Source organism: Amborella trichopoda, chromosome 13, assembly GCF_054954075.1.
Source record: "Amborella trichopoda isolate Santa Cruz 75 chromosome 13, AtrichopodaSantaCruz75HAP2 v2.0, whole genome shotgun sequence".
Classification (NCBI taxonomy): Eukaryota; Viridiplantae; Streptophyta; class Magnoliopsida; order Amborellales; family Amborellaceae; genus Amborella; species Amborella trichopoda.
The window spans coordinates 52,003,304-52,028,302 of NC_142348.1; the positions used below are offsets into that span (position 1 = coordinate 52,003,304).

The 24,999-nt window shown below is 39.1% G+C and overlaps 1 protein-coding gene across 3 annotated transcripts; it reads left to right on the plus strand.

Annotated features, from left to right (window-relative positions):
* On the plus strand, window positions 1-24,925 carry CHB3 (DNA-binding family protein). Of its 3 annotated transcripts, none has more exons than XM_011629376.3 (8): window positions 1-652; window positions 12,791-13,326; window positions 19,248-19,820; window positions 19,997-20,163; window positions 21,625-22,283; window positions 22,665-22,921; window positions 23,304-23,750; window positions 24,750-24,925. In XM_011629376.3, exons 1-7 carry the CDS (start codon window positions 247-249, stop codon window positions 23,682-23,684), a joined length of 2,979 nt encoding a protein of 992 aa, XP_011627678.2. In that variant the 5' UTR covers window positions 1-246; the 3' UTR covers window positions 23,685-23,750; window positions 24,750-24,925. The 3 variants fall into 3 exon arrangements, with proteins under 3 accessions (XP_011627678.2, XP_088713117.1, XP_088713118.1); XM_088856991.1 differs by having other exon boundaries at window positions 19,252-19,820; XM_088856992.1 differs by having other exon boundaries at window positions 19,315-19,820.
* The last annotated feature ends 74 nt before the right edge of the window (window positions 24,926-24,999 follow it).

Genomic DNA, 24,999 nt, shown 5'->3' on the forward strand with positions numbered 1-24,999 from the left:
GAGCTTTCGGTCTGAGGGAGCGAGTAAGAGGGCTAGTCTCAGTGGGAGAGAGGGCTTCTGGAGAGAGAGAGAGAGAGAGAGAGAGAGAGAGAGGGATTTGGCAACAGAGGGAGAGATAGAGACTGGAATCGCCAGCTCGTGTACCAGTCGAGAGAGCCAGTGGTGATAGTAACACAAGCAGGTGTTTAGAGAGAGAGGGAGGGTATGGTCTTATTCGTGGTCCTTTGACAAACACAAGAGGACGCCATGGAGGAGGGGCAAAGACACGCAGAGGGCTCAGACATGGCAACGGAGGGCTCGAGGAGGAGGCCAAATTCCGTAAAAAGGAAGGCTGCTGGTTCTGGTTCCTCAGGCCCTTCAAAACGTTCCGCAAAGGATCACAAGGCTCCTCTTGCAGCTCTCCACAATGGGCCGTGCACCAGGGCTCGTCAATCTCCCAATAAAATGCCGGTTCCATTGCCTAAGGCCTCCGAGTCTCTGCTAATTCCGCCCAAAAATGAGGTTGCGATGGTTGGAAAGGAGGGTTTACTGGTGATCGGAGAGGCAAAGGTAGAGGAGGAAGAGATGCCAGAATCTGAGTCACCGGTGGACATGGAATTTGAGGTCATTAGATCCAGGAATTTGAATGCTCATGTAGTGCCTACTCCTTCTGGTAAGCATGTTGCCTTTTGGATGCCCTAGATTTGAGTTTTTCAGGGAATGCGATGACACCCTAGATGATGTGCCTACTCCTTGTGGTTTTTGATCAATGTATTGATTAATGGTTAATTTTGTTATTGAATCTCCGTGGCACAGGGAGGGAGGGAGCACTTGCAACATCAACATTAAACATTTAGGACTTATTGTGTTATATTTATTTTATATCCTTCTTGATCTAGGGTTGTGTTTATATCAACTGTGAACATTTTTCGGGAACCGTGAATTGCTATTGATAAGTGTGTGTTGCTTGCTTTTTTCCTGTCTTCTTGTTATTTTGCTTGCAGACTCATATTTAGATTATAAAGGACAATTTACAGTTTTGCTCTTCAATTTTCCCCAGTTTTGGTGGTTCATATATTAGTAGTTGTACTGCTGTAGTTACTCTCTCCTCTCTACTTACAAAAGTTGTGCATATCTATAAGAAAGACCCTCATAGTCTAACTCTATTCCCTAGAAATGTAAACCGTATTTACTTATCTAAGATCACATAGGAATAAAATAACCCTAAGAAAGAAAACTAAATCATTCTCGTGGCGTTGGGAGAAGCTCATCCTTGTGCTTAAGGAGTTTGAAATTTTTCTTCATTTTCTTCATCACCTTCTTCCAACCATAAGTCTTCATCTTTTCCTGTTGCACTTTTGATTGTTGAACTTGACACCATGAAGTTTTGATATGCTAAGGAAGTCTTGTGATTGATCCTGAGAGGTTGACCATGATTCATAATTTCTTGCACCATCCATGACTTTTACTTTATGCCCTTAAACAAATTCAACCACACACATTTTCTGTGGTTTTTATCAATGCTTGATTTATGATCTCCTACCTCTTCATTGACTTCTTGGTCCACTTTTTTTTGAGAATGTTAACTTTGTATTAATAAAAAGGAATTTACATGAAGAATAAACGATCTACGGCATGCCACATATTGGGTGCTCAAAATACAACGTAAAGGAACAGAAAGAGCATTGATGCTTAGGGGGAGAGGGAATAAATCCAAAAACGGAGAAAGTAGTGAGAGTTCAAGGTAAAAGAGTACAATGCCAGTGGGAGAGAGAAGCAAAATGCAGAAGAGGATGCTGCTAAGGAAGTCCTGAAAATTATCTGGTGGAGTTTGCTGTCTGGTCTGTGTTTTAGTTGCTGAGCAGCAGCTAATATGGGTGAGATGCTTGTGGTGAGAGTTTTAGGTGCTTGAATTTAGTAATCCGAGAGGCTAAGTTTTTAAGTCCTTGCTCGCCAGCAGTCTGCTGTCTTCAGCGATGTAGAAGGCTGAAGATTTTGTAATAATCAATGATGGAGAAGAGGGGGGAGTTGGTATTTGAGAGAGTTGTTCATAGTCTGGGGGCATGGAGGCCATGAAAGAAGGAAGAGTTAAAGAAGAGGAGAGGAGCAGAAACCATAATTTAAGGAGGCAATAGAGAAGCTACGAAAGGCAAAGAAGATATGCTTTTTAGTTTTCGTAGTAGGCAAACTGGGGGAGAGAGGAGGTGAGTGAAGGGGGTTGCGAGGAGGAGAGGGATAAGGGCGAAAGCAGAGGATTGTCTGAGGGAATACGAAGTGGAGAAGAAGATGCAGAATAAATGATCCGAGGGGGGAGAGAAGAGGAAAGCAGGGGGAGAGGTTGATGAGAGAAGAGGAAAGCAGGGGGAGAGGTTGAGGGGAGAGGTTGATGAGAGAAGAGGGGCGAAGATAGAGAAGAAGAGACAGAAGAAAAGATCTGAGGGGAGAGAGAAGATGAAAATATATCCCCATTATTTTTCCTCTTGTAAATCCTTTTTATCCATCTATTCCTTTTTTTTCCTTTTTTATTTGGGCTTGCAAGGGATTCCACCCTAAAAACTCTTTACAAGTCTCAAAAACTAATTACTCTTTCCCTTTTCTTACAAAAGTTGTGTATTCATAAGAAAAGCCTATAAGTCTAAATTGATTCCCAAGAACCCTAGACCTAATCATCCAAATGTTTAAAATGACCCTAAAAAGGAAAAAAAACCTAATTACTTGATTTCACAGATTGAAAGCAACAAAAGAGTGGAGTGTGACCAAGAATAAAAAAAATGAGGGAGAATTGGAAAGAAAACTACAAAGAAAGCATGAGGGATGGAGAAGACGATGAGCTGACCTGAATGATGATGTGGTAGTTGAACCATAGGTGGCGAAGACAAGAGGAAGTGGGTCGCAAAAGATGGAATGTCGACACTCGAGTTGGCCCAATAAAATCTTGATCATAGGCTAAAGATAACAAAATACCCCTAAGTAATTTCATTGTTAGAGTTCCAAAACTCAAAAATAGTGTTTAAAAGATCACTAATCCGGAGTGGAATTTGCCAATCCGGATCAGGAATCTGTGGTTCCTAAGGGAACTGGTTGATTATGTGCCTGGTTCAGAACTAGTTAATTATGTGCCCGGTTTCCAAAATTTATTTTTTATTATTTTTCTATTTTTATTTGTTTCAATTCTTTTATTAACTGACTCCCATGGCCGGTTCATCCGGTTGATCCGGGTTTTAAAACACTGATTCAAACTTAATTATCAATGGGACCGACACGTATTCCATACTTGGGGTGGAGATCTAGTGACATTCCCTAGAGCAGGAGGTAGTTATTAGATAGAGGGATGAGACTGACCAACTTCACGATGGTCCAGGTTTATGATCAAGAAGATTTTGGTAATATGATGATTGTTCTTCATCATGGTCAGAACAATTGTGGCACCCTCCTTGCTTTTCGGCTCCACGAACATTTCAGATTGAAGGATCAAGAAAATTCAGTGCTTTTGCATGTGAGGCGTGACATCAGTCCAAGTGACTACGGTGGCACCCTCCCATTAATTCAAATGGTCATCCTCGTCCAACAGCAAAAAATAATGGGAATATGAATTATGAATGAACTGGGTGAGAGCGTTTATTGTAGTGGTCTTGACCTTAGATCAAGGGTCCAAATGCGACAAAAATATTGTGGGAAGTCATCTTGACCTTTCACACTTTGTATTTATGAGAGGGGGTCTTCGCTTAACAATGGAGGATTGTTCCCTTTCCATTATACCAGTTAATGAAGAAATAGAGATATGGTCATGTTGGGAGATATTTGTTACAGTAAGGGCTTTCTGGGAACCTGACACTACCTTGTGCTGAGTTGTTGCCATTGTAGACCACTAGGAACATTGTATCATATTGGGAAAATCAACCAAGCTAGATGTTCTTGTGTCTTAGTAGATTTTCAAAAGCTTAAAGAGCTACAGAGTACACGTTAGATGCATCTTCATCCTCCTTGGATTCTCTTGATGACATCGATGAATGTTTTGAGAGATGAATAATATTATTGCATCAATACATGAGCAGTTGTCCACTTACAAAGATGTTGACATCTGGGAAGATGGAGACTGCTTATAGCCCACATAGAAAGCCTATCCATTGCAATCTGACGAACAAAGCTCTCCTTTTGAGAGTGTATCTAATTAGAGATCAGAACAGGGTATTTGTATAAATCAATGTTGTTAAGATTGGACTTGTGGCTGGGCCATTGAGCGGTCCAGATGTCCAGTTGGATCAGCCAGTCTAGATCAGTTCACTTGTTGACCAGTTGAATAAATGAAAAACAATAATATACGGAACATAAGGAAAAATTGAAAACGAGAGAAAATTGTGGGAAAATTAGAAAGAATAAATAATCAGAAACAAGCAAAAATTATTAGAAAAAAATAACATGATATCACACCATTTGTTCATATCTCAATTCGGTTCTCACAATTCACTCCAATAATCCATCAAGCAATAAGTCACTAACAATGAAATTGAACTATTGAAAGCAAAACAAAAGGTCTCTAAAATATTGAAGTAATCAACCATGAACATAAGTATGAAGGTCGAAAAAACCCAATAACTCCACATCATAAAGAAACAAAAAGAAAATAGAAAAGCAAATGGAAACAAAAGGCTGCCAAAATGCTAATACTTATGCACAAAAGAATGCGTATAAGCTACCAAGTGAGTAAAATTATTAAATTTATTGGAACAAAAAATACCATTAACATGAATACAAGAAACAACCTATTGCAGTATTTTATTTTTTATTTTTAAAAAAATTTAAAAAGTAGAAGGATCATTGCTTGCAAAACCTAAAAAATTTGAATTTTTATATTTCCCAAATATAACATAAACATTAAAAATAATAAACTTACTTGTGGCTTAGGGCAGATTGATAGCTAGAATGCTCCCCAAAAGTTTCAAAATCTTTACCACATCTCATTAGTTGATAGAGATTCCATTGAGCAGTGCTAACTATACTTGGCCTGTATAAGAGATTAATTTGATGCTAACCAAGTTGGACCATTTCCTAGTATTGTAGGAATGAGAAGCAAAGTTCCTTGAATCTAATTTGTTTGCGCTACCAAAGCCTGTTTCAGAAAAGAAAGCATGTAGTCCTCAACAATCAAGTTCTAGGGAGGGCCTTCACCTTTCAGTTTTGAGTTGGTTTGTTTAGATGACTAAATTTACATGAACTCAATGGAGAAAGGTGGGCCTCGTTTCATGTGGAGGGATGGGCATGGTTCATAATATTCTAAAAATTGTAGTTGCTGAAGGTGAAGTTCAAGGTCTGGAACATGGAGATCCTTTGGCCAATTACAATGCCAGAGTCTTAAGCCTACTAAAATATATTAAAATGCTAGACAAAATAGAGGACAATAGGAGTTTGTCGAGTGAGGTAACACCGAACATGGAGGCCAAAGTCTCGGTCCAATAGCATTTCAGACGGGGGGAGATCTAGTCACCCAAGGTCAAGGGTCAATTGGCTTAAGGATGAATCATTTTTTCATGTGATGCCAATTGTAGAAGGTCAAGTCGATTGAGGGGATCACAAGAGAAGGTAAACAGATCTATGGGGCTCGTGAGGTGGTGGAAGCTACTTCGATATTTCAAAAACTCATTCAGGGGGAGAAGCACCCGTTATTATCATTGGAAACCTTTCGTTTAAGAGGATTTCAGAGGAGAGATTCTATGGATTGAGTGCTAGTTGAGGAAGAGGGGATTAGGAAGGTAGCGTCTAGCCTCAAAAGAGATCGTGCCCCAAGGACTGACTGCTTGCCCTCGGTGTCCTTCCAAAAAACATCTGGTCAAGGATGAGAGACATCTAATATTCAAAGGGTTTTATGACTTGGATAAGGTGAACAAAGCAAGAAATCCTTCATTTATTGCGCTAGTACCAAAAAAGGTGTGGAAGACTTTGCTAGGAAGTGTTTTTAAGGTCTGGGCTAAGCTGCTTTCATCAAGGCTAAGATATGTCCTTGATTAGGCTATCTCCTTCACTCAGTTAGTCTTTTTAGAAAACATGCAAATCATGATAGTGTCCTTGTCACTAGACATAAAAGTAATGTCCTATAATTTGCAAGGTGGTTCAATGTTCAAGAAAACGGAAACAGGCGCTTAGGTGGTCGCCTAGTGATCTAGGCAGGCACCGCAGAAAAGAAGAGGGGAGGGGGAGGGGGAGGGGTTAGGGGTTTCAAATTTCCAAATACATATTATAAATTTGGCACTATAAATTATTGACATAGCCGTACATAGAGTAATATTTTCAAATATAGAATACATAGAGAGTAATATTTTCAAAAATAGCATACATAGAGTAATATTTTGAAACATGCCAAATATACATTATAACTTTATGATTTTGCATTATAAATTATAGATATAGCTACACATGGAGTAATATTTTCAAACATAGCCACAAATAGCAAAACATAGCCAAAGATGGCCATAAATATATTATAATCACAAAAAATAGCAAACCAAAAAAAAAAAAACACTCATTAAGTCCCATCGTAGATGTTAGCCAAACTTCAAAAATAAGCACATGAAAATGAAAAAAAAAGAAAATACTATACTCACAAGAAATATGTAACCCTTAACATAAACAATTGAATTTACTTACCTTCCAAAAAACCAATAGAAGTAGGCTTGAATTGGTCACTTTCAGTTGCCAAAAGCTATATTTTGCAACCTGTTTAATCCCCAAAAAGTGTCCGGTGGAATGCCTTTTTATTCCACAAGAAATTGAAAACTACAAATTCGGCTGCAATCAGTAAAAATTTTCTTTTTTGAACCTTTTTTTTTGGAAAGGGGGGGGGGGGGGGGGGGGTGGGTGGTCAAAATAGGGCTTTTTAGGATTTTGGGGGCCAAATCCCCCCCAAATGCAATTTCCCCACTATTCACCAAAAGTGGGCACCCACCCCGGCAACTAGTTGGCTGCCCAGGGCTATCGTCCTGGCCGAATAGTCCCAGTGCGGGATGGTGAGGCCAGGTGGATTTTTAGAAGGCGCAAGATAAAGTAGATTGAGAATTTCTTGATGAAACTTTGGGGTTAATTGGACCCAGCTAGAGAGGGCGCAGGTAGAACACATGGTTGCCTATCGTCTACCAATTTCTCAATCCTAATTGATGGGTCTCGGAAGGGCTTCTCCCCTAGATCCAAAATTCTCAAGCAAGGAAACAAATGGTCCCGCCCTTGTTTTCTATTTTGGCTGAAACTTTTAGTCAAATGATACAAGGTGTTTACAGAGCTTGTCTTTTATGAAGATTTGAGGTAGTTTCCAATGGTCATGCAGTCTCTCATCTACAGTATGTTGATGACACCTTAATTATTTGCAATACAACTGTAGATCAGATGACCAATTCCTAGAAAATATCGACCGAAGTTCTTACATATCGCTTGAAAGAGGTACTCGACTGGGTTATCTCTCTCAACCAAGGGGGGTTTCGTCAAAGATAGGCATATTTCAGATGGAGCACTCATCATTCACTAGTTTATTCATTCCAAAGATATAGCGATAGTCCTAGGGGTCGTGGTTAAGCTTGACTTTGAAAAGGCCTATGACCATGTGGATATGGCAATTCTGGAAGAGGTCATTTCCAAAATGGGCTTTGGATTCTAGGGGAGGCAGTGGAACAATGGTTGCATATCATGGCCCTATTTCTCAATGTTGATCAACGGAGCCCCTAATGGCTTCTTTCCATCATCTAGGGTTTGACAAGGGATCCCTTGTCCCCCTTCCTCTTTGCACTTGCAGTTGTGGTCTTTTGCTAGTTGATAGAGGGGCAGCAAATATCACACCTCTGTACATGCTGACGGCACCCTTATATTTTATTGGTGCCACCACACAGTAGATGGTACCTTGTGGCTCTACCTCTAATGCCTTGAACTCGCCACTGGATTCAAAGTTAACTTAGCGAACTTTGAATTAATGGGGGTCACTTTAGATCACCAATCAGTCTTGGCCTTAGCAGCCAGGTTAAGATGTGGCATTAAGACCCTCCCCTCTAGATACCTCGGCCTACCATTGTGCACTGGTAAGCCCAATAAACAATTGTTGGCTCCCATTGTAGAGAGGACTGACCATAAACATGAGCCATGGCAGGGTGGATTCCTATCCAAAGCAGGGCGTATCGGGTATCACCCTCATCAAGGACACCCTATCAAATGTCCTACTATACTAGATTTTGTTCAGCCTTCTTGCTACTGTGCCCATCGCCCAAAGAAACTTATGAAGGACTGCGTGTGTCGGGCTCAGAATATTGGCATCATATCCACTTGGTGACTTGGACTCACTCTCACTCTTCCTAAACACAAAGGGGGCTTCAGCATTTGGAGCCTCAAACGTTGCAACTTGGCTCTTCTAGGGAAGTAGTGGTGGCGTTTTGCCACTCGACCCAACCACCTCTTGTAGTAGGTCATCAGGCAAAAATACCAAATTGATTCCTTCAATTGGTTCCCATCTTTCCACTCTATCATTAGGCCCTTAGGGGTTTGGCGGTTTGTCACTTAATGCCTCAATCAATTCCAGCTTGATGTCTGGTTTAGTGCTAGGGAGGGGCCAAATTCTTGCGGGACATCTGAATTGGAGATAACTCACCATAAAGTCTCTCTTATGCCTAGTAATATTCTCGGAAATTACTAGTGAACACTCCTATGACACTTCGGAAGCACTACGGTCTAGAGCCCCATTTTTAGAAGATCTCTTTGGGACCACGTGATTGCTGATTTTAGTTCTCTATTGGCCTTGCTCCAAAACACTTATCTTTCTAGGCAAGGGCTTGATTTTATGATTTGATCACCAACCCACTCAAGCTTCTTCTCAGTTGCCTCTTCCTACGGCATCCGAGCATCCTACACAGCCCCTCCACCCCTCTTCCCCCACCACCCCTCTTCCCCCACCACCCCTCATCGTACTCAACAGCTAGAAGAGCTTGGCTTAATTCAATCCCACCACAATACAAACCTTTGTCTTGACTACTATTCCCCAAAAGGCCCTAACAGTATGCCAGTTGTAGCGTAGGGGGCTACATATACCCAATAGGTGTGCCATATGCAAAGCAGCACAAGAAACCAACAATCATCTCCTCTACCACTGCCATGTGGTTGAAACCATTTGGTCAAATATGCTTCAAAACTTCTCACCCCATAGTCTTGCAACTTTTCCAAGCATTCTCCTCACGTCCTTACTCGGTTGCTGACCTCTTTTTGTGGCAGGCGGCAGTGACTCTGACCTTATGTAGGGTTGGGAACGGGTCGGGGTGGTTTTGAGTCGACTTGGACTTGGATCTAACCCACCTAGGTTCAGGTTAGACCCAGACCTGGGTTGCGTACAAGTCAATTGAACCTCGAGGGTCGGGTTAGATAGGATTCGTGTCTAGAAATACAAAAATATAAAAATAATGTTATACATGTTACAATACGTACTATATCTTACACGAACAGATACCAGATCGGGTTGGGTTGGGTTGGGTTGGGTTGAGCCCGACCCAACTGGATAGTTTTCAAGTTGGACCGGATCTAGACCCAACCTGCCTTTGGTCTAGGTCAAGTAGATCCAAACCCAACTTGTCGGGTCCACTGTCTTGGTTCAGGCCCCGAGCCAGTCGGGTGGATCTGACCGGTTTCCCGCCCCTAACCATATGGACATTTGGACAGAGAGGAAGGCCATAATCTTTGAAGGAAGGGAGTCCAGCCCCAATGCCCTATTAGGCCGTATCAAGACATTGATGATCCGTTGGGCCAGTGCATAAATCCCTGAGAGGCCTTTCCACCTCCAATTTCTTAAACAGTTGGCATAATATTCTCGCATTCAGACCTGCTAGGGTCTCGCGCTCTTCCCTTTAGAGATCCCCGGAGGCACATAAGCTAAAGCTCAATTTTGACTTTTGCTCTCTTGGCATCCCTGGCTTTGCAGGCTGTGGAGGTATGTGTGACCAGAGACCATAACAGTACTCTACTTGTGTATTCTGGTCATCTTGGTCACGTCGCTTGACTGCCACAGAAGCAATGATGGTCCTAGAAGGCCCTAGACAGTATCAACAGATACAACTGGGACTGTGAGAATTCATTGGTCGTAGAAGAAATGTTGCAGCATGGGCCATAGGTGCCTCCACCTGCCCATGGCGCCTAGAGTACATCTTTTACCATATTTCCTTTCTTTGCAGACATATTCGCATCTCCTTTCAACATACCTGTTGGAAGGCAATCTCTAGAGCAGACTTAGTTGCAAAGGAGGGTGCGGCTGCAAGGGTATTGGTGGAACCTACAACATTTTTTGGAGCTCGATTCCACAGTTTTTGTTTTGGTTTCATTTTGAGTTCTTTATTTTTGTACAATATGCCTTCTTGGGCACCATTTTTTGTATATGAACTCCTTAGCATGTCCACTTAACAGGCCTACATCATAAATTGTAATCTTTTGGGTTCTAGCGATACAATTATTCCATCAACATTAAGAAAAAAAAAAACAGATTAAGAGTTTGTGACTTAGATGATTTGAGGTCTCTTGGGGCATCAAAATTAGTAGGGAAATTAGTTATTGGGTGTTGAAGTCTCTTAGCAGAAGCTTCTTCATTTATCTAGATGTGTGGGGTGTGGTGTGGACAGGTTGCCATGTAAGTATTAAGTTCTACCCCTTACCTACGTAAACCAACAAAATTCTTGTGGGGAGGATTCATTGATAGGTTTGAAAAGGAAGCTAGATCTTGGTAAACTAGATCTTATTTATTTATGGGAGGTGGAATTACCCTTATTGAAGCGACGTAACCAACCTACAAATATACCTCTATGTCACTTTTCTCTATCCCTGCCTTTGTGGCAGGTATTATGGAGAGAATGACGCGGAACTTCTTGTGGGGTGGGTCCTCAGAAAAGCATGGAATCCTTTTGGTGCATTGGCTTTGCCTAAGAACAAAAGGGGTTTTGGGGTTCTGCTGTCTCAAACCAATGAATCTTGCCCTTCTAACTAATTGCTGGTAGAGGTTTGGCACCCAACCATCCCATCCATGGAAATCGGTGGTGGCCTCTAAATATGGGGTGGATGACACTGGAAGATTGTTGAAAGAAAATTAAACTAAAGACGAGCTATCTGTGATGTGGAAGGTAGTAGCTGTGAGGCAAAGTTTTTAAGCAATTTAAGTATGGTGGTTAATGAATGTAGAGGGTGGTTAATGAATGTAGAGGACTTGGGTTTGGATTGATAAAGTTGGGAAGAGGCCATTGTTGAAGAGGTGTGTCCTGATCTATACCTGCTGGCCCCTAGACCAAAGATAAAGGTGGCTGAAACAGTTGAAGGTGTCTACTCTCGAGCAGTTTGGGCTCCAGCCATGCACCAAGACCACAAAGGCAGTTAAATCAGTTAAGCCACAAGAAGAATCAGAAAGATTCTATTTCAAGCTTTGTTGATAGGCTCATCTGGGAACCAGACAGTAAAGGGGACTTCACCTTCATCTCGATGTATGAGATTCTAACCCAGAGGTGCCCCCAACCCAACTGCAAGTAGAGTGTGCTCAACAAAGCTCTACTGTTCACCACTCTTATTAGAAGAGGCCTGCTTATTCATGATATATGTATTATATGCAAAGGCTGCAGAGAAAATGATAAGCTGTTTGTCTTATATCGTTCATTTGCATATGATATACTATCCTATATCTTGAATCTCTTTGGGCTATTTGGGCAGCTTCGGTCTCAGTAGGAGAACTCATTCTTCGGTCTTTCTCCCCCTTGCTGCCAAAGAGAGATTTGTTGTTATGGTGATTATCAAACGTTGATGGTTTTGTGGCCTCTGGTATTGGAAAGAGAACATAGTTTCCAAGGACAAAAGAAGAGGAATTGAGGATACGAGAGAGAATTTGCATAACATGGATCTCATAGGTGTTTTAGGGATACTCAGTAAGGGGCTGTAAGACAAGGTTCAATGAAATTGATCAGTTATACAAGCCAAGACAAGTAAATTGGCCAAATGGATCTCTCCTCTTGAGCGTACAATAAAGTTGAATGCCATGGTAGTTCTCATGGAAATCCAGGGCCTATGCTGTGAGTGGCCCATTGAGAAATCCTCTGGGGCATACAATTATTATATTCTCTGGTCCCATTCACTCTAGTGACCGGATGAACCTGAAGCTTGGTCCCTCCTACATGGACTTAGTCTGATGGGTTCCAGGTGGCCACATGATATCATCGAGGATGATTCTAGCGAGGTCATTGCCTAGGCCTTAATTTCAGCAGCAGTTAACTTTTTGGGTTACTAATGTCGATATCGGTTGCAATTTTGTAAAGGTCTTTGTGTAGAGCACGTTGTGTAGTGATTCGATCTTGTGAATGACATAAGGACACACTTGTATACCATTTGTGAATGACATATGGGCACACTTGTATACCATTTTTATAGGAATTGACTGCAGTTGAATGATAAAAAATGTTGAAAAAACATTCCTTGCTGAATTGCACAATCATTTGATCTCTTTCAGTTCATTGAACTCTTGTATTACAAGAGTTTGAACACAATTCCCATATCTTCCCAAGATAATCTCAAGGTAGTTTAATATTGCATCATTGCCCTTTAATATCAATACTTAATTGATGTACATTCATTGTATTGCCTCAAGATAATTCATCAAGTAGTGTTGATACTAAATATCGATAAAATTATGCTTTTGATGAAAAGAAAGGACTCATTGACTATATTGTTGTTTAGCTCATTATGATTAATAGCATCTACAGTTAATTTTCCAGAGGAAAAATTTTATATGTTGAGATCAATTTTTCCGTGTCACTATAATTGTTCACAGGTTGGTTCTCATGGACGAAGGTCCACCCACTGGAGGAGCGGGCCTTAGTTTCATTCTTTAATGGCAAGTCAGAGAAGAGAAACCCTGATTTATACATGCACGTAAGAAACTCAATCATTAAGAAGTTTCACAATGACCCACAAACCCAGTTGACCGTGGAAGACTTATCTGATCAATCTATTGGAGATTTCGATGCTGTGCATGAAGTAATGGCATTTTTGGATCATTGGGGCTTAATAAATTTCCACCCTTTTCCACCAAATGAGACTCTGCTCAATTCAAATGAGACTTCTAAAATCGATAAAATGGCATTTTCACTAGAGAAATTGTATCAGTTTGAAAAGGTTCAATCTCGGTCTGTCCCCAAGGTAGTTACAAAAGGAGGGTTATCTGCTCCAGCTGTTCCACCTCCCAATATGCTTACTGATTCTTCCATTCCTGATGTTTCGGCGAGGCCGGAAGGACCTGCTGTCGAGTACCATTGCAACTCGTGCTCTGCTGATTGCTCTCGGAAACGTTACCATTGCCAGAAGCAGGTATATTTATTTTCTTTTGTTTATTTTAAATTCATTTATGATAATGTGCATGTTAGTTTTAATCTCATTGTGTATGTGTGTTTTGTTTTTGTGAGTAGTTTGATGTAGATCATCTCGGGTGCTCTTCCTGGTCACCCCTGCAGACAAAACATAGAGTTTTTCCTCTAGCAAACAACTTATTACTCCCCAAAACCTTCCCTTACTATTAGTGATTTTCCCACTTTTCTCATTCAGTACTTCATCCGTTCTATTAAGATATAAACTATGATTGATTTGAACTTAAATACCTAGAATAATTGGGACTGTCTTGCTAGCCTCAATGACAACACATTATATTTGTGGTTTGCGCCTCCTCTAGTGACATGTAATTATCTTTTCTCTGTGAGAATGGCTATCACTTTTTGAAACCAAAGAATTAAACCAAAAATAAAAAAAAACCAAAGACAATAAGTTTTGACAACCATTGATTTTTCTATGTGATAGTTGATTGCATCTTATGAACTGATGCTTAATCAATTATGTTCTATTCCCATTTACTTTTAACACAAGGAGGTCACAATCACTCTTGTCCTTCAACAAATTGAGTGGTTGTGAGCATGTTATTGACTTGACTCAAAGTTCTTAAAAATATTGTTCGAACTTCGTGACATACCCCAACCCATCCAATTTGACATGTAACGGCCAGGAGTAATTGTGACCTCCTTGTAAGAAATATAAATTGTCTCTTGCAGTTAATCCCTATATTAACCCCTCAAAATACAAAGGATAATGTTAGAAATATTACTTCTTGTTTAAAAAATTATTTTAATAGCTAACTTAGGGCCAGTTTGAATGTCAAATAAAAAACCTTCACATTGAAAAAAATCATAAGTTTCTTCATCCTTAATTAATAAACATTGCCATCTTTTTTTTATTGTTATTCTGGATTGTTTGGATGAAGTTCACATGCTAAAAGCAAAGTCGCATTCTACCCTTTCAAAATTCTCTTGCCAATCCAAAAAGATTTTCCTATATCTCTCACAGCAGTAAACAATTTGCTTCCATACAATAAGCAAACCTGCAACCTGAGCTTCTCCTTATTCATAAAGGGAAAGGGGTTTCCCATGGGTGTGGTATGAGAGAAAAGACTCGCCTTTTGTAGAGAGAGAAAGGCCTTGGCCTTACAAAAACGCCGCCTAGGGCCGTCATGGATGGGGTTTGAGCTTCTCTGGTTTTTTGCAACCCGAGCTTCTCCTTATTCATGAAGAGAAGGGACTTCCCATGGGTGTGGTATGAGAGAAAAGACTTGCCCTTTGTAGAGAGAGAAAGGGCCTTGGCTTCACAAAGATGCCGCCTAGGGCTGCCATGGATGGGGCTTGAGCTTCTTTGATTTTTTACAACCCGAGCTTCTCCTTATTCATGAAGAGAAGGAGCTTCCCATGGGTGTGGTATGAGAGAAGGCTCGCCTTTTGTAGAGAGAAAAGGCTCGCCTTTTGTAGAGAGAGAAAGGGTCTTGGCTTTACAAAGACGCCGCCTAGGGCCCTCATGGATGGGGCTTGAGCTTCTCTGGTTTTTTTAGAGAGAGAAAATGAAAATGCTCTGTTTATTCAGAGAGAGTAGATTTGGGGTTTCTAAGGTTTCACAGAGTTGTTGGGTCATGAGTTGAGGTTTGCACGGGGATGAGAGAACTGCACTTTCATTAAAAAAACTTCAAGTCTGACTTGAATTTTTTTTTACGATAACTTGTGCCTTGACGTTGCAGTATTTTTTATTTCAATCTAAAAATCTAACAAAATCTTGAGGTTGTCCAAACGGTTCAAATCAGTTTCAAAAGATTTTTGAATTGCAATCCAAAAATATTGCAATTTTGGGTACATCCAAACTGACATTAATCATTAAGTAAAGTTGAATTTGAAATTTTTATAAACGTACAATGTTGTTTTGGAAGTTAGTGTCCTAGAACTTTATTTGTAGAATACCATTGTCTTTAAGTAACAATATTAACTTTACCCTTTAAAGATGACAAAAGTGTCCCCTATGTTTTATTGATATTTACATAAACACCATTATTTGATGAGCAAGCTACTACAAAAAATAATCGTTTTAAAAAAGAAATCACATAGTTCGTAAATACACCATTCACAACTCATTCTAACACTAAACTTTATGTTTTGAAAGGTCGTGAATTGTAGATTATCTCATATTTGTATAAATATAGATAGCAAAACATTTACAAACACTCATGAGCGAATTTCTACTGTATTTTGCTTATGGCTTATCACCATTCAAAGTCCATCATAGGGTCGCGGTTGTCTGATGGTGTTTGAATTTTAATAATTTTTCTACAAACCGTATTCATTTGAAATTTAAAGCGTGTGCATATCTAACCAACTCGCACCTAAATAAAATGTTAAAACATAATTCTCTAAAATAAAATGATGAAAAATACCCCTGAAATAGTCATAGGGGTAATTTGGTCATTTTTATTATTTGGATTATTCATTTTAATATTATTTAGATGTGCCTCACTACGGCGCACACACCCACAAAGTTTCAAGTTAATTTGATTTGCATAAAAGTTATTAAAATTCAAACACTATTAGACAATCGTGATCGTTTGATGGACTTTGGATGGTGAAATACTGTAGAAATTGGCTCATGAGAATATATGGGGAGTGATTTCATGCAACGGTTGCATAGTAATATAATGAAACAATCTTCAAAAATCATGTTAGGGCCATTTTGTTTGTTTGACCAAAATTTCAAAATATACATTCTTTTCATTCTATTGCAAAACCACAAAAAAAGAAAAATTTGAGAACACAATCTCGAATGTGTTTTTTAGCCCAATTAACATAGGCTATTGATTTTGGTGAGATACTTAGATCTAGGTCTTAGATAACTTTCTTATCATTAGATTGACAACGTTAAAAAAGAAAAAATTGATTTTGAGCTCATAAAGACCTAGATCTTGAAATTCACCAAATGGACAGTCTAGATTCATGTTGGAGGGGACTCATTTGGACTATATATAGGGTGCAAATTAATTTTTTTATTTTTGAGATTGATTATTGAGATGAAGAGAGTGTGCCAAAATTTGGGTCATACAAGTACGACAAACATGGTTTTCTAGAAGTGTAGTTTCATTATATTATGATGGCATGGTGACATGATATCATTTCCCTATATATATATATATATAAGCGTAATTTTGTGTATATTATACATATTGAAATTATGTGTTTCAACAAAAAGAGCTTCAGCATGATTTTATGTATATTATTTTACTGACTTGCCATTGCGGTTCATCCTATAGTTGTATTGCATTTTGATATTGGCATGATTCCCTCGAAATATCTTGCTACTTAAAAAAATGAGGTTTCACTGGGAGCAATAAAGATTATGGTATGATAGTGGGAGTGCTTTGGAAGTGCAAAGTATGAGGCCTGTTGAGTCGTGAGCTAGAAGATCTGATATGAACTCCTGTGTTTCATTTGGGGTTCCTGCACATTAGCAAGGTAGGGAGTCCCACCAAAGTGGTAGATAAAGAGGAAACGAGTATATTTATCCTATCCGCTCTGTTTCATATGAGGCTTTCTAGCATTAATGACAGGACAGAGCATTGCCAAAAGAAGCGATGCGGCAGATAGAAATATCTGAGGCAAAGAACGCCTTGGAGTTTTTGAATGAACATTTAAGGCGGAGACAGTCATGGTTAACTTTGGACGAGCATCTGGAAAAATTTAACGACTAGTGATGGATGTTTTAAAGGCATGAACCAGGTAGCAGTATGAAGGGAGACAACAAGGAGGAAATGTGAAAGAGGCTTAAGAATAAAAGAGAAAGTCTAATTAATTTTTTATGAACAGTTGGAAACTGCAGGAGAAGAAGAGAGGGAGTGTGGGGTGGCAGCTGATGGGTAGAAAGGATTCTTACATGGAACATAAGGGATCTTGAAACCCTAAACTAAGATTGGTTCTGAATGATCTTGTGTGGAAGTGCAATATGTATATAGCATTGTTACAATAATGAAGTTGGAGTACTGTCAACCAAGTGATGGTGAAATCTTTATGGGATAGGAGTAGAAGTAGATGTGAGTGGGTAGGGCTCCCAATCAACACAGGATTTGTGGAATTAGGTATGGATAGGTGGTGCTCCTTGAGGGATATTGCTGTTTGGTCATCAGGCTATTTACAATATGAGTTACATATTGATCCCTGGTGTCCAGCTTCACAGGTCTTGGCATGCAGTTGTCATTATAGACTGAAATAGATTTAGTAAGGACAGTATGGGATGGCTTGTGGTGCATAGGAGTTGATAGTAACACTATTTATTCCCCTTTATTGTGAAAGAGGAGGGGGGAGGGGCGCGCAGAATTATGACACTGCTTCCTTATTGACCACACCATGGTTGGACCGAGTCATGTTAGTTAAGACGTACTGTGTATAGTGTGATTGCTTAGTCAAAGTTGCTCCATTGCAACTTGTTAATAGAAAAAAGCCAAGGACTATTCTAGGCAGTTCTGCATGGGTTACCTGCCTAGGTTCACTAGAGACATAGTTGCTTGCCTCCATTTCCCCCCAAACTGAGTTGTCCATCCAACTCTCTCACATGGTGTTTTGTTTTTCTAATCTTTTGGTATGGGGAAAGTTTTGGGGGTGTTAAATGTTCCAAAACCTCATAAAACATTTTAGGAGCTATGCATGGGCTATCTGCTTAATTTCATTAGAGACAGTTCTTACCTCCGTGTTCCCCCAAACTTTGTCCACCCAACTGGCTCTCTCATGGTGTTTTGTTTTTCTAACTTTTGGTATGGGAAAAGTTTTGGGGGTGCTAAATGTTCCAAAACCTCAGATAACATTTTAACAGTTCTAGGAGTATTAAAATACTTGTAATGTTTATAAATTCTCAATGTTAGTAAAACAACCTTTACCTTTTCTCTATTGCATTAGATGACCTTTTTTGGGAATTAGATTCCTGAAAGAATGTTTCAAAACAATCAGAGTTGATATCCTTTCTTGTTTTACCATGCCATAGAGAATCAATCTTTAGGCATTGGGATCCAATTCTTCTTGCCTAAATGTTTCTTGAGTGTTGAGTTGCGTTGCGTTGTAGATGCCATTTTGACTCATAGCTAAATTTTCAAAGATCAAGTTTTTCTGAGTGTAGCATTTGTGATTAAGTTGTAAATTTATCAATGGCTCAAACGGGGTTAGTCTGGGATGAAAATATTGGCATTTTCAAGATTCCCATATAATTGTTATGGTGACATGCCATGTCACTAGCAATATACAACTTGTTAGTGCTCAACATGATCTATATTTTAGTTGGAATATGTTAGCACTCATTGCAATCATTTTCAAAACTCCCCTGCAAGATTATCCCTTGCATGGGTCTTGTTGTTATTCTTTTTTTCATGGGAAAATTAATTTTCTTGATACATATTGCACCTCACATGGACGGGGTGAGGTAGGAGAACTCCCTTGTTTTTTGGGGTGTTTGGAGTTGAGGAAGATTTGTGATGAGAACATTTAAGAGATGTTATAAGAAAATGTTTTTCTCATCTCCCAATTTTCCTGTATTTCTTCTCGTGATCTTAAGATTCCTTCATTCTCGTCCCCTTTTTCTTTATTCTCTCTTCTTCTTTTTAGTATCAGGTCATATGATGTATGAAGTTCTGTGAACTCAAATGTGCACCATGCTAAGTATAATAGATGAACAAACTTTCATGGAACTATGTAGATTAGTGTTTATTAATTTTCTCTGTGGCTACCTGGGAAATGCCAAGAAATATAATTGACATAACATGGTAATTAATGTCTTCCATGTGCAAACGCTGTCAGTTCCAGTTCCTGTTAATGTGATAATGCTTTCATATTGGAAAAGAAACGCTCTTTGATTGTTTCATGCAGATTCACTTTGAGTACCTGTTGTTGTGACAGGCAGATTTTGATTTATGTTCTGAGTGCTATAATGATGGAAAGTTTGGCTCTGGCATGGCACCAGCAGATTTTATCCTAATGGAACCTGCAACTGAGATGCCGGGTGTCAGTGGAGGAAGTTGGACTAATCAGGAGACCCTTCTGCTTCTTGAAGCCTTGGAACTTTATGGAGAGAACTGGAATGAGATCGCTGAGCATGTTGCCACAAAAACAAAGTCTCAGTGTATTTTGCATTTCATCCAAATGCCTGTTGAGGACCCTTTTCTTGAAGGAAAGGAACCTACTGATATGAGTATCCAGGGGGCTCCCGACACCGGTTCTACAAGCATAGATGTATCTCTTCCGGAGGCTGCCCCACCAGTCAAAGGCACAGATTCTGAGGAGGCCCCTGAATCTTTATCAACTGAACCAACAAAGCCAAAAGAAGAAATCGATGTAGTTGAGCCAGCCAAAGAAAGTGTTGGAAACTTTGTGCTTGATGCGCTGAAGAGGGCATTTGAGGCTGTGAGAGCCCTTTCTAGACCAGGAGGGTCACTTTCTTTTGGAGAAGCAGGGAATCCTGTTATGGCGTTGGTAAGTGATAAGTCCTTAAAATAATGATATTTGGATAAGCCAATATGTCTTCTTTCATGTACCACTCTATAAGCTTGTGAGCACACTATTCCTATGATTTTTCTTGATAAGTTCTGAAAAGTACAGCTCTCTGTCTCTGTCTCTCTCTCCCTGCTCTTGCATGGGTTATTCTGCAGGTGGCATTCTTAGCTGCCATGGTTGACCCTGAAGTTGCTACTGATTCAACCCGCAGTTCTATGAAGGCGATTCTTGAAGACTCTCCTGGTATTCAACTTGCTATGAGGCATAGCTTCCTTCTTGAAGATTCCCCTGAGGATGTGAAAGATCCACCTGCCAGCCAGAGGTTCGTGACGGACTTTCTATTGCTATGTTCATGTTTTTTGAGCAACTGTAATTACCATGTTTGTTTAACTGTGCAAATACGGATGCTTTTAGTTCAAAGCCATTGAAATTCCGACATTTTATTATGGAACGTAATAATTATATTTTATTTATTTTGCCTCCCATTCTTCTCGCAATATTGTGGAAGCATCCCAAGATCTTCTTTAGCCCCAAGAATCTTTGTAATACTTTTATCTGCCTTTTTCCCCAATAAGCTCTGCAATTTTCCTACAAACGGCCAATGTCTTTCATTCTTTTAGAACTCAACCAAAGTTCCCCAGAATTTGTGGCGCCTCTTATAAAAAATAATAAGTATGGTTTTGGAAATTTTCTTCTTACTTCTTTCTAAACTTGAGAGTGCTGCACTCAGTTGATAATTCATAATTTGGTACGTATTTTTTGAGGTATGACATGTTGCAATTTCTTTTAGATTAAATATTATTAAAATGGTCAAAACATGTAAGACAATCAGTGTGGTGGTTGAATCAACAATTTCACCAACAAAGTGGTTTCTTTTTTAGTATACTTTCATTTATATAGGTCCGCAAGAATTTTCTTAAAAATTGCCCAAATTGGATTTCTTCTGTATTTATAAGCTTGAGGCATATTGATAATTTGATCCACTTTAAGTAACTTTAGCCAAATGACCCTAGTACTCTGCTTGTTCTAGGTTCCAAACCTAGAACAGGTTTTTTCATTAAAAAAATACTTGTACATTTGGTAGCTCCTGGCTTGTGGGTAGCCTCATTTTTTGACCTACTGTACTCTCTCTCTTTAATAGTAAAGAAATGTTAGTCTTTTCAAAAAAAAAATCTACATTTGGAACACGGAACAAGCTGGGGCATTTTGGTGATTTCCCCACTTAAGTTACTGGAACCAAAGGATATGACTATCCCCTATTTGTTCCTGGGCCAAACCCTGAACGGAATTTTTTAACTATAAAGGCATGTTCTGGGTTTGGGACTTGAAACGAGTGGGAGTATTTATGTTATTTTAAGTGGCCAAAGTCCTTGAGTGTCCTCACATTTTTTAGGGTTCTAAAACTCAAACAGGGGCAGTCTGGGTATTTTCCAACAAAATAATTAAGGGGTGCCAAAGTGAAATGATTAAAAAAATAATAATAATACTTTTGCTGGTGAATCAGTTGATTTAACTACTACATTGATTTTTTGAGGTGTTTTGACTATTTTATTGATATTTTCTCTTTTATTATGTTTCCTTTTGTTTGCTTCATTTAGTTGTACATTATTTTTGTCTTATCAATTTGTTTCCACATTACTATCTTTGTAATATTAACATTTCAATATATCTTTCTGTTTTTTGTGAACTTACTTGCCATCTATTGACTTTACCTTTTCAATTAAAGATATTCCCTTTGTCGGCCACTTCAAATACCATGTCTAATTCAGTGTTGAAACTACAGCACCACTCCTGATACAGTTGATGTGGAGGTCCAGAAAGAGGAAAACCATTCATCAACTGTGAAAGAGGGTGAAGCAAAGAAGAATGACACAGTGAACTCTGTGTCTTTAAAGGACAACAAAGATCCTCTTCCTAACAATGAATTAGGCCAGGCAGTCTCTCCAAGCTCATTAAAGGAAAGAAAAGAGGACCCAGTACCACCAAAGGAATCTGAGGACACGATTACACCACCTATGTCAATGGAAAAATCGGATAATGTGATTCCTGCTAAGGAATCAGGGGAAACAACCATGCCGAGCTCATCAAAAGAAAATACAGAGAAGGATCCTTCTATAAAGGAGAACATGGAGAAGGCTTCTCCTGTAGAGGAGAACACAGAGAAGGCTGCTCCACCTATAAAAGAGAGCACAGCAAAGGCTTCTCCTATGCGGGAACCTAGTGAAACCGTTTCATCAAGCTCATTACCAGATAACATGGAGAAGCCTTCTACTTCGAATGGATTGGATGAAGCAAATCCACTGAAGACCTTATCAGAGGCCACAGCAGGTCTAGATAGGGCAAAGGCTGTGGAGAAGATGGCTGAATCAGTTCCTTCAGAAGCACAAGTGCCTCAGCAAAGAGTTGTTTCTGATTCAGCACCAGAAGCAAAGGAAAATACAGGTACAGTACTTGTTTCTGTTTCTTAAATTGGAAGCGCTAACTATCATCCTACATGCATGTATTATACATACAATGTATATGCATAATTACATATACATATACATATAATACTTAAATGGAAACTCAACCCATGTACACATGAGCAAGGGTATGTCTGCACATGTCATTGTTCAATCTGTGTGTGTGCCTTTGAGCATGCATGTGCGTTGGGATGGGTTGATGGAATACTTTTGGGAGCATCGTTGTGTGTGTGTGTATTATGTTGGGATGAGTTTGATGGAATAATTTTGGGAGCATTGTTCCCTGTGCTTGTCTTCTTTGTCTCTACAGTCTATTGGATTGGTTTAGTTCTACTCATTTTGGTTGCTTTATCCCTTACAGGTGAGGAGAATGCAAGAGAAAGAAATAAGACAGTTGAGAATAACTGCAAACCTGAGAGTGATGCTGCGAAAGAAACCAGTAACATAGACAATAGGAAGCCCAATGCCTCAGTGGAATCCAAAGATGGTCACAAAGAGGATAGGCTAAAACATGCTGCTCTAAGTGCGCTCTCTGCGACTGCCGTCAAGGCAAAACTTCTTGCGAAGCAGGAGGAAGAAACAATTCAGCAGCTCGTCTTATCAGTCATTGAGAAGCAGGTATCATCTATATGGTCCATAGATTTCAAACCTTAAATTTCATTTTGTTCTCCTGGAGACCAAGGTTTTGTTTTTTAAGAAAAATGAAAATGCGTTTGTCTTTGGATTATCTAATTCAGATAATTCAAAAGGTACATATTTTACAGTTTTTTTGGGAAATATGAAATTCCATTCCTTGTTCACACCTGGAATGATAGCTCCATGGAGAAAACTAGCAACAAAATTGAGTGATATATGGGCTTATGATTTCAGATTTTCAGAACAGACAGTTTTTCAATTTTTCAGAAAGGCCCATGCCAGAAATTCGAATAATCAATTCATACTCAAAATGCCAACTCTATAGATGCCTTCCGATATCAAAGCACTTCATTTTCTCCTGCAGTTGCAAAAGTTGGAGGTTAAGATGGGTCCCCTCTTTGAGATGGAGAGAGCGAATATGAGGATAAGGGAGCCAATCGATAAGGCACGACAGAGGCTTTACCATGAGCGAGCCCAAATAATTGCAGCACGATTTGGATATCCTCCTCCGACATCTAGGGCAGCAGCATTATCATCAAACCCAACTGGCAAGACTCCTCTACCGAATTCTAACACAGTTTCTTCACAGCCACCAATAGCTAATCCCCCAAGGCCAACTAAGCCATTAGTACCCGCTTCATCTCTTCTAAGCTCAGCAACTGGACATGCAAGGTCAAGTCATGTGATGAGCCAAGATGGCCTTCCTTCTACAAGACCAAACTTACCATCTGTTCCTAAGGTTTAGGATTTCCTGTTTATTTTGCTACCTGTTCTTCGAATTTATGGCATCTTGCATGGAGTCTCCTACTGAGTAAGTAGAATAATTTTCAAGTTATTATTTTGAAAGGCAGTATAATTCTTTGCTCTCTCTCTCTCTCTCTCTCTCTCTCTCTCTCACATAGAGAGAGAGAGAGAGGTTCACTAGCCAAGAGCTATGGTGTCAGCCAACATCCCAGATTGAATCTGGGCTGATCTAACAGTCACGACTTCATTTTGTATTTGAATTTTAATATTTTTTCTACAAATCCAAGTCATATGAAATTTTAGGCGTCTATTTTTCTCATCAAGGAGGACCTAATAAAAATAATAAAAAATAATTTGTAAAAAATAGATTGACCAAATTACCCCTGAAAAGTATTGGGGGTGTTTTGGTCAATTTATTTTTTACGAATTATTTTTTTGATATTTCTATTGGATTCTCCTATTTTTAAAAGAATACACTATCAAAATTTCAAGTGATTTGGATATGTAGAAAAAATTAAAATTAAAATACAAAATGCAATCGTGACTATTGGGTCGGCCTAGATTCAATCTGGGCCGTTGGGCTAACACTGTAGCTGTTAGCTAGTGGGCTAATCTCTGCTTATATATATATATATATATATATATATATATATACACAATTTCTATGAGTCCATGTAGAAATGAGTCACCTATTAAAAATCTATTTTTGAGATGGAATTTTAGGCCTAATTTTTAAGGACATGTAATCTCTAACATGGAGATCATGAATATGAAAAAATAAATAAATTTTTAAAATTAATAATAATAATTCTATTAAGAAAACATTTGGACTGTTAGTTTCAATTATTTTTAGATGGACTACCTATTTGCATCCATCTTTACGGTGAATGCTTTCTCCCTTGGGGACCACAAATGTCGAAATGCGGTCCCTACCGCATGAAACAATTTTCCTTTATATATATATGTACATATGCATTCTTTTTTATTGTTTTTGGTTTTTGGATATGCATTCTTTGAGATTGTTATTGGTTGAATTCTTAATTACTTTAAAACTTGTTTCATTCAGGATTGGCTCTGGAAGAGGTTATGGCTGATTAATTTGTGCTTGAATTGGGGCACAAGTTGTAACCTGTTACGCTATTTGGGATTTCAATACTGTAACTGGTAAAGAGGTCCACTGGTATTTGTTGTGGCTCTTCTCACCCAACAATGTTTTGATAAATATATGAAGTGTTAATCTCATTCTTTGGATTTCATTGAATTTTTTCCTTTTTATCTTGTGATCTTTGATCTCTCTGTTCTTTTCTTCATGCTCG